This window comes from Eublepharis macularius, chromosome 5 (assembly GCF_028583425.1).
Source record: "Eublepharis macularius isolate TG4126 chromosome 5, MPM_Emac_v1.0, whole genome shotgun sequence".
Classification (NCBI taxonomy): domain Eukaryota; kingdom Metazoa; phylum Chordata; class Lepidosauria; order Squamata; family Eublepharidae; genus Eublepharis; species Eublepharis macularius.
In genome coordinates, this window is record NC_072794.1 from 32051385 (window position 1) to 32063940 (window position 12556).

The window sequence follows — 12556 nt, forward strand, 5'->3', positions numbered from 1 at the left end:
GTGGATTGTTTCTACCATACATTTATGCTATGAACAAGCGGGTGTTTCTTGTCCCTGTCAGCTGCATGCTCATTCAATGAGAGCAGAGGCTCTCAACAGTCCTTCAAGTGTTCCTCTCTACAACTCCTTTCTAATCTTCCCTGGACTCCCTTATCAGACGCTATTCTGTTGATGTTAATACAAGAAAGGAATCAGCATTTGGGAAAGCAGTTTTATTTATTTCAACAAAGAGCTTCACCCCACCAGGTACACATTCCCTCCTTCCTGCCCCATTGTGAGCTTTCTATTGTTAAATAAGTTACATTGATGGCTTGCAGCATCTCAGGAGAAACTGAGAGAAAGAGGGGCACTCTCTGTTCAAATCATATGACACTAAGGTGGGGAAAGAACATATTGCGTATTCCAACGGGAGGAGGCGCCCCCTCCAGAAACTTTTAATGTAGAAAAACCTTCTCCATGTGGCAGGCCTGCACCTCCACAGTCATCAGTGTGGGACTGCACAGAAGACACGGCAATGAACAACAGTTACAGGTATGTGCCACCTTGTTGTCCCTATGAGGGGGATTCAGTCTTTCTTCTTCCAATAAAACAGAGAGAAAAATAAAACAGGAAAAGCCAGTGATGTAGTGGCTAGAGGGTTGGTCTAGAATCTGAGAGACCCAAGTTTGAATCTCCCCCTGCCACAGAAGCTTGCTGGGTGACCTTGGGCGAATCACACACTCTCAGCATAGCCTACATCACTGTGTTGAAGATAAAATGGTGGAGAGGAGAACAATATAAGCCACTTTGAGTCCACACTGGGGATAAAGGCAGGGTATAAATTAAGTAAGTAAGTAAATAAATTTAATTACACATAGATTCCTGTACAAAGGCCTCATGACATAGTTTCCTAAATGGAAATGAGAAGCGTTTACTTTACACAACCAACCATTGTGGAGTCAGGAACGATGGCAGCGTATTGATAACCAAGCATATAGGTGTTTCTAGGATATGTGCTTGAATGCACCACTGATACTCCAGAGGCCTTGTACAATCAGGCTGTGGATCAATTAGCTAGGGTAGGAGTTACTTACCTGTACAAAACCATGAAAAGGAAGTAATTCTGGCATGGCAGGCCATGAAAATCAGAACATCTGGGTGCTGAAACTACCAGAGAATGGATGCTTCAGTGAGGTATCCCCTGTCCAGTAGATGTTGCTTCTACAGTAGCTGCTGCCTATGAATTCTGTTTAAATCTCAAATATATACCCCTCTTAAAAGTTCCCCATGGGCATTTGTGCAGAGGGGATGGGCCTGGACAAATATGCTCGATTATTGGGGCCCTCTCTAGGCGATGACAGTTCTTGTTAACAATGGTGGCACCTAATCCAGTTACCTGTTAGCATATCTATATGCATGAGTACCCAACAGAGCACTATTAAGAGTGCTCAACTTCCCATCTCCATTGGCTTGCTGTGTGAGAAAATGGACTGGTGGAAATGGCATTGCAGACAAGGCTACACCAATTCTAGTAACTATATCCACGACACTTTAGAATTTCCCCCCAATCTCTACAGAGTTTTACCACAGAGATTGGGGGAATTCGCTTAGTCTATAGTGTCTGATGCACTGTGTACTGCTGGCATTTGAAAGTCTATTCCACAATTTCAGTTTGAGAACTGATAAGCAATATCTGGCAAAAGCTGAAAAAGTGGAAACCACAGAAAAGAAAATTTAACTGCTTGTTAGATCTCAGTTTCTGAGCTCCTCTTGATTCTGTTTCAGGTGACAGAAACATATACCAGAAGCTGCTTTATACTGAATCAGACCTGTGGTCTACCCAAGGTCAGTACTGTCTACCGTGACTGGCAGGGGCTCTCCAGTATCTCAGGTGGAGATCTTTCACATCACCTGCTACCTGATCCTTCTAACTGGAGATCTCTGAGATTGATCACAAGACCTTCTGTGTTCGAAGCAGCTGCTCTACCACTAAGCAGCATGTCTATTTACAATGGCTTTATTTATCAAAGGTCTACCTCAATTTCCCGTGAGCATGCTCAAGAATCAAAATTGTGCGAATCGGTATAAAATTGTTGTAAAGGTACAAGTCTCATGGGGACAACGGTTGTAAACAGAAAATGGAGGGTTGGCTCCCTCTCTGCTGCTGGCAGTTAATGTAATTCGCTGGACCCTTTGGGTTGACAAAATAAGAGTTTTCCTTGGCTACCCTGCCTACTGTTGGCAATTGATGCCCGTGTGCCAACAGTAGGGATGCCAAATGAATGCCTGGCCTTGGTTCTGCCAGCTGCTGCTGGTTGATCTCTGTTCGCATGACATCTGCAGTGCACATGACAATAATATCTGTTTCTCACTGGCAAATTAGCACAAGGCCTCCTGCTTATTGTATATTTCTTGTGTGGCCTATTAGCGCTGACTTAATTGGTTATGCCTGTGTTAGACTTTTAGGTGAGGTGCATTTAATTCTTTTTCTTCCTGTGGTCTTTATGTTCTGCAGACCTGCTAACTGGAAGTTGTTCAGGAATTCTTTCCTCACAAATGGATTTCCTTTTCGGAATGCCTTATGGATCTTTGGCTTCATCTAATATTTTGGCTGGCATTCTTAAGTGCCTTACAGTCAATTTGGGATACAACGGTTGCTTTACGGAAGGGTGAGAAATGTTAATGGAAGGTGTTGAATGGGGTGGTGGCATCAACATTTGTGGCAGTCTGCCATTGGTCATGTTTGGTGGAAGCTGAGACCACGGACTGAAAAAATGGTACTGTTGTATATTAGGCCTGGCAGTTGAGTTCCAAGGCATTGGCTGAGGCAAGAGGGTCATAAAAGGAAATGTCTTCCCAGTGATGCTGTTAAATCGCTGTGCATTTTGTCTATCAGCCAATGCTCTTGCTGGCAAAATTGGGTGGTAAAAAGATCCCTGAGGCATAACAGCCACAAAATTGCGGAGCAGGGTGTGCCAAAGGCTGCCACACAATGGACTGAGGCTCACGCGAGGCCACATACTGGCAAGGCTCTGTAAAGCGTCACAGTTCCATGCAGAGACTGGGAAATCCTCTTCCGTGTGATACAGCTGTGAGAAGTAAACACAGAGAGTGACATCTGGATATTTAGTCAAGAAATCGTAAATTTTGCTTATGCAGCCATGCTCAGCCTCATTACAAGGGGAGTAGTTTGAATAAAGGATGATATACTTGGCATTCTTGTAGCCCTGTAGCTTGGAGTCGAGATAACTGCCCGTCTCAAATAACATTGATTCTGGATGAATGTCATACTCTGTGCAGTTTGTAGCATGGCCCTTTTGAATTAAGTTGCCTGAGAAGTGCCTCAGTTCATAAAAGATAAGGTGGTTGTTTGGGTCCCGCATGGGCCCATATGGGAATCCAAAGGCTTTGTGAAATTCTATGTAAGAGACTCTTGCTTCTTCACCTGTCCGCAGGTGATAGGGGCACTTGGTACAGCTTTGGCCCATTGTTAGCCAGTAATAGGGTTTCACTACTGTACCTTTAGGTGCAAGGTATTCTTGGCAAAATGTTGCCCTTCCTAAGTCCATACTGCCAGGAATCCCAAGTTGCTTAGTTTGGCAGTCCTGAAAAACAAAAAGAGGCTCTCGGTCAGTTTTGTCCTCATTACTTGAAAGCTTTGAAATTCAGGCTGCATCTTTTTTACAAAATTCAACCAGTTTGAAGCCAATGTAAGTAGGCATGGTTTCCACTCAAGATCTCCGGGATCTACAATGAGGATTTTTGTTGGAGAATTCTAGCCTTTTCATAGAACCACAGTTCCAAATTTCCTTAGATGGAAGCCATAAAAGGCTTAAATCTGTAAAACAGGCATTACCCGAGAGAGTTATTAAGGTGTCCACCCAACAAAATTTTAATGGTAATTTTTTCCTTGTGGCCAGTCACTGCAACAACTCCATTGCCACATGGTGTAGCAAAAATGTGCATTAAGGCATGATATGGAGGGGTTGTGCAGTGCACATGCTTGCGCCATTGGTTTTTCTGAAGGCATGTGCATGCACATTACACAGTGGCAGCCTTGAGCTTTGAATGACCTCTGTTTTGATTTTCCTTCAAATATCTGAGGAAGTCAGCAGTGACTCATGAAAGCCCAAATTGAAATAAATGTTATTAGTATTTAAAGTGCTGCTGGATTTTTGTTTTCATTTGCTGTAACAGACTAAAATGGCTCTCTCTTTGCAATCTCTGAATGGGAGGAGTATGTAAGCTAGTTGGCATCATGTTGCATTAGTTAAACTACATGTGTGTGCCTCAGCTGGCATGCATCCCAAAATAAAAGCCAAGAATCTCTTTTTCAGGTGAGTGACTACCTCTATCTGCCATCTCATCTCAGGTTCTCAGGTAGTTCAAGGCTGTAGAGCTACTGCCTCCCCGAGGCAGACTGAAAGTAAGGCTCTGGATTCCAGTTTTACAAGCATACCTGGACAAGTTTCTCACTCGCTGCTTTTAACTATATTTTAAAGATCATACTTCTGAGTATGTTACTGCTGGACTGGCTATTACTATAAGATATTTTGAAATAATTTTGCAGTGCCTTGTATTTTATGGTTCTTTTCATTATTTTTCTGTTGTTTATTTTAACTTTATCCAAGAGAGTATACAGCATAAACAATCAAGACAGAGTATATGTTTGATAAAAAAAACTCTTTGAACTTTAGCCACTCCAAGCATGGGATAGTTGGAGAAAACACCTGGCCCCAAATGCTGGGTACTTTCCCCCTTTATAAATCACCCTAACGTTAGGTTTAATACCTGGACGAATAAATGTTCGATTGGCATGATTACTAGCTCTCTAGACTTTGTGACTGACATATATAACAAGAAAACATTGTCAAAAGTTGACATTGCAACAAAAATGAGGGCCTCATGTGTACACTGCTATAAATATTTGCAAATTACACTCACTTCAGTCTTTAGACATGGACCACATCTCCATGTACCTGTAGCAACCACCATCTTAAAAATACCCAAAGACCCTAAAAAATCCTTCTGAATTTCTGGGAAGTGGGGAGAGAATGGATCCCACACAGTAAAATTTTTTATTTTGATATACATTAAATTCTTGATGCAATCATTCTTATGATTATTTGTATTAAATGGTAAAACAAATACTGAGAAAACAAACTGAGGAAATGCTCCCTTCTCTCTTTCACATGAATACCCTATGTGTGCGCAGGTAAACTATGCATTAAGTCCTTTAGTACAAAACTTATTTCCAGGGATGGAAAACTCTGCGTGCTCCCAGAGACATTCAGCCCATGGGCCAGATGTGGCAACCTCAAAACTCCACATCTTCTTGGATTAGTAGGGTTTTCTGAACATTTGATACCTGCAGTACAAGTTTTTCCCTGGGTTTAAAACCTGGGACAAATTTCATTGTACACTCAAGCTGAAATCTACCTTTTTCTTGATTTCCAGAGCAATTAGCAAGGCATCCTTCTTGCACCTCTGGGACAGTACGGAACTCCTTTTCTAGCCAAGAGAGGGAAATGCATGGGCTTTAGGAATTCCTCTGATCTGCCCTCCCTGTTATACTGCAGGTTGCATCGGGGAATTTTAATGCTTTTCCTCTGGACTAATTCTCTAGGGTGATGCGGCTGCCCTAATATTAAAGGTGGTGCTGGTGTTGGGGAGAGTTTTACTTGAGAGCCAGTTTGGTGTAGTGGTTAAGAGCATGGGACTCTAATCTAGAGAACTGGGGCTATTTCCACACTACTCACCTTCATCCGGAAGGCTGTGGAACATCGCGAAAAAACCGCAGAAGATAGCGTCTTCTCACGTGAGTTTTGCATGACATCTTCCACATTTTTTCACGACGTTCCACAGCGTTCCGGATGAAGGTGAGTAGTGTGGAAACGGCCCAGGTTTGATTCCTCACTACTCCACTTGAAGCCAGCTGGGTGACCTTGGGTCAGTCACAGCTTCTAGCTTTCTGAGCCCTCTAGTCTAGAGATCAGTTGTAATTTTGGAGGATCTCCAGGCCTCACCTGGAGGCTGGCAGCCCTAACACACATGCCTGTCCATTGCTCAAAAATGGCTTGGCCTCAAAAATGCTATGCCACTCTAAGTTACAACCCTAGCCACATTTCCTACCAGAAATTATACTTGCAAAAATGGAGCATACTGTTAGATTCTTCAGTTATATTTACCGTTGATGGATCTCTAGGTCAGATTGCCAGCAGTGAGCAGTTATTCAGTGGTACGTTGTTGGCTGTCTTCTGTTGCCAGTTCCTCTGTTTCTTTTTTCAACAATTACTTATTTTAAGAGAAAATCAGTTATTTCTCTTCCTCAGATAGCCTCTAGCATAGATGGTTGTGGTTCGTTCTCTTTATATATATATTGCCATTGCTGGGGTGTGGCAATTTCAGTGGCTCAAAGGAGACATGGCTTTGTCAACATTCAAGTGCTAGGATACCTACCTACAAACAGAAGACTCGGCCTTGTTTATGCTCTGAAAGGCTGGTGAGATCAGCTCCTGTGTTCCTGTTTAAAATGTAATTACAGTTATTACACTATTGAGTGTAATGTCCAGTGTACATGATGCTCTAGAAGAAAATAAGCAATGTGTCACTGCCTGAATTATGACAGTGCAGGATACAAAAAAAGAAAGAGAAGAAAAAGGTGGGATTTTTTTTTAAAAAGTGGAGAAATTAAAGCAATCAAGATAGCAGACATAAATGTCAGCAGAGGTATGAGACTGGTACATTTCCACAAAACTAACTTAGAGAAGAGCACTTTGATATGATTGTATAATTGCTGCTTTAAAACTGCTTCACTGATCACATATATATTTCTGGGTTCAATTAAAAGTGCCAGTTCTTACCTTTAAACCCTTTCACATCTTAGGAACCCACACATCTAACTGTAACTGTTGTTTGACAATGAAATCAGGTATTGGAGGGAGGGGGTACTTCTACTTCACTAGAGTCATTTTGCATGCAAAATCATGTGGGGAGAAGTAAAGTTGTTCTGATAATGAAGAAAAGGGAGCAGGACAACAGTAGGGATGCCGCAAGCTGTTTGTCCAAACTGAAACCTCAAAGAGCTATTATCATATGAAGGTTCCTTATCCAGAGTTATCCCATTTGTCTATCTAAGTCAGTACTGTCTGATGGTTGTTGTGGGTTTTCCGGGCTGTAGACACTGAGAGATCTCTGTCTTTTGGTGCTACACCTCTGAAGATGCCAGCCACAGCTGCTGGCGAAACGTCAGGAACTACAATGCCAAGACCATGGCAATACAGCCCAGAAAACCCACAACAACCATTGTTCTCCGACCGTGAAAGCCTTCAACAATACATCAGTACTGTCTGCTTTGACGTGCCATGGCTCTCCAGCAGAAATCTTTCATATCATCTACTACTTAACCATTTTTAACTGGAGAAACTAGGGATTGAACCAGGGACCTTTTGTATATACAAAGTAGATACACCATCACTGAGCTGCAGTACCAAAAATCTCGGTACAGGCTGTAGGCAAAAAATAGCCAAGGGAAAAACGTGCCGTTACTCAAACAACAGATTAAGCTGTGATATAATAATGCCTTACTAGAGACTCCATGTGAGCAACCTGAGCATCAATATGACTTTATATAAATAATTGCTTTGGATTACTGTTCTTGTGACTACCCTGAGGAAGACTTGTGAAACGGGTCCTGTTGTAGCTCACAAGTGGAGAAATCCGGAAGATATATCCCTTCTCTAAATTGGATTGCATCTTATCTCTTTGTATGAAATGTATAGCTATATCTACATGTAATTCACTCTGAGTAGCACAGACACTTTATACAGGCACTAGCACCTCGGGATTGCTGCTATTAAAGAATACTAATTTATAATGGAAGTTACCAGCCATTAAATCTATGCACTTTAGAAATTTATGACTGTATTCGTCCTACGCTACTGGGCTGGTTTACCAATATGATTTAAATATGTTCTGTGTATTCTGTTGATGCCTCAATGACTTTTGTGCTCAGTAATTATTATTTTTGTGTGCATTCTAGAATAATTGACTATAAATGACACTTCATAAATGATTGTAATGATTCTTTATTGTTATATCATAGCTTAATCTGTTTTGTTTGAGTAAGTTGATCACAGCATGTTTTTCCCTTGGCTCTTGCTTCCCATGATTCTCTTTTTTGCTTTTGTAGGCAAATAATGACAAACCTTTTCCAAACATATTTAGAATTCTATTATTAAGCTGTTTCAGACAGGTAGCTGTGTTGATCTATAGTAGAAGAACAAAATTCGGGTCCAGTAGTACTTTAAAGGCTAACTAGATTTCATATCTGATGAAGCGAGCTTTGACTCTTGAAAGCTCGTACTCTGCAAATCTAGTTGGTCTTTAAGGTGCTACTAGACCCAAATCTTGCTCCGTTACTAAGCAGTGAGACAAAATATGGAATGGTGATCTCTTATAAAATATCTGCCCAAATCACCACAAGATGGCAGCAAGAATATGTAAAGATCCTGGTTGTGCAAGATGACCCAAAAGAGTGTCCTGAGCTGTACTTACTCATATTTTAAAAGACCAGGAATTTTTTTTCAAAGCGGTAGGCAACATATCTTCCAGTGCCTCTTCTTTGGGACAAAGTACATACATGTGATGAATGGGAGCCCAACTGACTCTCAGTCGTCGGTGCTGCTTTTCAGTTCGCCTATGCTTTGTACCGCCTGCTGTGCCAGTCTCTTGCTCCTGTGCCAGCTACATCCCTGAAAGCCAGCAGGGCCTGAAGATGAGAAGGGCCCTGCGCTTCAGCTCTTCCAGTGTGGTGTTCTCGTTGAACCTAGCCGTTTGCCAGCTTTTCAAGAAGGGAGCTGGCCAAGGAGCAGAGTCCAAACGAACTGGCAAGTGCAGACAGAGAGTCCGCTTCTTGCTCGATGATCCAAACCAGTTTGGATCAGGCATCTGATGAAGAGAACTTGATTCTCGAAAGCTTATGCTACAATAAAATTGGTTAGTCTTAAAGGTGCTACTGGACACTTTTTGATTTTGCTCGCTACAGATGCTATTCCCTGAACAAGGAGCTGTGTGTCAAAGGAACAAGCCTGGCAAGGAAGGTGCTCAGCATCACAAAACTGATAATCTAGTGGGTTTTGGGGTTGTTAACTTTTTTTGGGGGGGGGAAAGGAAGCCCAGTTGCAAGTGTAAAAATTACATTTATGTTATTTGCACAATCTTTTTTTAAAAGGTCAAGCCTTTGAAGCATTTTGTGACTCTAGTGGGGTGGGGGAAAGAAGTCCTGAATGAGTATGCCTCTATGGCTGATAATCCAGGGCTTTCATGTGGTGCTTTTAGTCTCCAAAGCCCAGTGTAAGTATTAGGTAATGGTCTTAATGCAGAAGTTTTCAAACTTCTTGCCCTAATTGCCTGTAGATCCCAGGAGGACCAGGTGACATGTGAGCTTGAGTTCAATAAGGTCACAACTTGAATGAAAGCACTGCAGAGTCTCTTAAGCAAGCTGCAGGGCTCTTGCAGAACTTGGGGAGGGGAGAGGTCTTCTTCTGCAGACTGTCAGGAGAAGCGGTCCTAAGAGTGTTGGAGTGTAGCTGCTCGACCAATGGGCCCAAAAGGCCATTTCCCACACTGTGGTTCCCCTGCAACTTTCCGACTCTGCAAGGTGAACAGTGAAACAAGCAAAGCCCACCTCCCGACAGTCTTTTATGGAGATTGTCCACTGCTACTCATCCTTATTATCAAGAAATGTCTCGTATCTTTTTAAGAACCTTCAAGATTCCTATCAACACAACTTTGAAAACCACTGGATTACTGGCTAAAATGCTGAACTCAAGAACTCTGTAATTTATTACAGTCCAGTAATATAATTAAATACATTTTATACACACTTTACAGTATCTTATCTGACATTTGTGCACAAACACAGTAAATCATGACTGGCAGGGGATCTCCTAGCTCTGGCGAGAAGAATGTGCAGCATGGTGGGGAATGTGCAGATCTGGGAGAGGGGAGAAGGAGAGGAAGGGGTGAGTTTGAAAAAGCAGCAGCAGCCAACAGTTGTAGCAGTCTACCTAGCAACGGAAGTCTTCCCAGCAAGCTTAAGCTGCGGTTCTTCAAGCTCAGTGGCTGCAGTGCCAATTCCTCAAGCGGCTTTATGTGTTTCTGTTTTCTATGCCTATCAATTCTCCCATTGACTTTAACATTAAACATGGGTATCTTTTGCTGCCTCAAAAAGGTGTCACCCTTTATTCTGTCTGTCTGATATTTGGCAGTGTAGAGGTCCTAGTGCAGCCCCCCTGAGGTTTGTCCAGTTCAGATGGAAAACCAGGAAGATACAGACAGACCCAAAAAAGAGGGGGGATGAGTTCTTACCCACTGAACCCAATGGGAAATAATCATGAAATAGAATTAGGAAAATGAAACAGCAGTAATGAAAAACGCAGTAACAAAACAAAGCCATAGGAAAGAATCCAATAACAAAACAGCCCCTTTGGGAATTAATGATTAAAAATGAAAGAGATGAAACAAACTCCCACAAGTCCACCCCACCCCCTAACACCCACTAATTACTAGGGGATAGTTGGCAACGCTCCCTTTAAGTATTTATTACAAGGGGCATTGTAGCTTTGATTACCAGACAGAAAAAGCAAACAGAAAAAGCTGCCCGTCTCCATGCTGCTCTGCTTCTGAACTTCCTAGAGAACATCTAGTTGGTTATCCCTGGAAACTAGAGTTGCCAACCTCTAGGTGAGACTTGGCATTCTTCCAGAATTGCAACTGATAGAAATCAATTCTATCAATGGCAGCTGTGGAGGGCAGAAACTAGCATTTAGTTCTAGCTGAGCTTCCTCCCTAAATCTCAAGCTCCCTCCCCAAGCTCCATTTCCAAGTCTCCAAGAATTTCCAAGCCCAGAGATGAGAATGTTATCAGAGACACAGTGCCGGATATGACGCTCTTTTGGTCTCATCGAGTGTGGGCATTTCATATGTTCTTACTACTGTAAGTTGTGATGTCTTATGAACTAACCATGGACATGCCTAAATATAATTTTTGAAAAACATCCTACTAGAAAAACAGAGACATCTGTCGTACAAGCAGAGAGAACTTCAGTATTTGAACCCAATCTGCAGTTGTAGCCTTTTTGACAACAAAGGATGCAACTTTGCTTCAAAATAGACCTGAGGCCACCCAGTTAGCTGAATATAACTTTGCATGAGCCTCCCACATCAAAGCCTGTGAAACTGTTTTGCAACAAGATGTTGCTGCATGCAATGGAGAAACCAGTTTAGCCATCTTCTTTGTACTGCAATGCATAACAGTTATTTTGCAGCAGAAAAGAATGATGTGTTATTATTGAAGCAAATAGTAGTAGTGATACTATGGGACTGCATATTTTTACCCATTTGCAGTGCCACTTGATGTCCTGGGTAGGTAGCCGTGTTGGTCTATAATCAAAGAGCAAGATTCAGGTCCAGCAGCACCTTAGAGACCAACTAGATTTCCAGGGTTTGAGCTTTTGAGAGTCAAAGCTTCCTTCATCAGATACATGGAGTAGATAAAGGTAAGAGTCTTTAAAGTCCAGGCAGAGGGTAGGAGGAGTATTGCAAATTGGAGGGTCAGGAAGTTGGCTATAATACATGTTCTAATTAGGTTGATAGCACATAGGTGCGAAGTATGTAAAATTAGTATCTATAATGGGAGAAAAATCTGTTACCAGAACTGTCTTTTGAGGGGAAATTAGCAAACAGTTCAGTCAGAGCTAGTGCAGATCCTTAGCCAATGTATACCAGAGTCAGTCTTCCAGATTACTCAAATAAGAAAGAGGAGGCCAATACTCAAATAAATAATGTTTACTAAAGGTGTTGAGTAAGCCTAATATAACACTTACATACACTGAACATACAAGAACTCAGAAACAACAGTTGGAAAGGGTTAAAGAGACATTTGCATTAGCAGGTTCCCATTTAAGATCGATGCCCAAGAGAGAGAGGGGCGATACATTACCTGATCACAGCAAGAAGCAGAGATTCCAGCAGCGAGGATGGGGGAGAGCAATGTATAATGCCCGCACTATACACGCAGATGGTCTATCTGGATCGGGGAAGGGTAGGCGCGCTTTGTGTCAGGCAGAGCCTGCTTAAATAGCTGAAAATATGTCCTGAGGCAGGGGCCCTTTGGGGCTGCCTTGGAATGGTTCTCAGGATGTTTTAACAAAAGATATGATGGGTTAATGTTAGGAATTTGATGGACCACTTTAGAGGCTAATTGTGTGACTGAGACAACCTTGGGGACGGGACAAAAGGAAGGGAAGGAGTGCCAGGCGGGTTGATTGGATTTGTCAGGAAGCCGGATTGCTCTTGATGGGATCGGCTTGGAATGTCGATTCTTTATTGGCCGTTCCTATCCTAATACCAGCTGGGTTAAAGTGGCAGGGGGGCATTGCCTTTTGCTCTGCCACTAATACCAGCTGGGTTCAGGCAGGGGAGGGCATTGCCACCTGCTCTGCCACTAATACCAGCTGGGTTAAGGCTGGGGAGGGCATTGCCACCTGCTCCGCTAATAATACCAGCTCAGTTA

General features: G+C 42.4%; 1 protein-coding gene across 1 annotated transcript; it reads right to left on the reverse strand.

Annotated features, from left to right (window-relative positions):
* Window positions 1–248: 248 nt before the first annotated feature.
* On the reverse strand, window positions 249–6303 carry APOBEC4 (apolipoprotein B mRNA editing enzyme catalytic polypeptide like 4). The gene is made up of 2 exons (XM_054979347.1): window positions 6168–6303; window positions 249–3584 (listed from the first exon to the last, which is right to left on the reverse strand). The coding sequence occupies exon 2, from the start codon at window positions 3546–3548 to the stop codon at window positions 2559–2561; it is 990 nt and encodes a 329-aa protein (XP_054835322.1). The 5' UTR covers window positions 3549–3584; window positions 6168–6303; the 3' UTR covers window positions 249–2558.
* Window positions 6304–12556: the final 6253 nt, after the last annotated feature.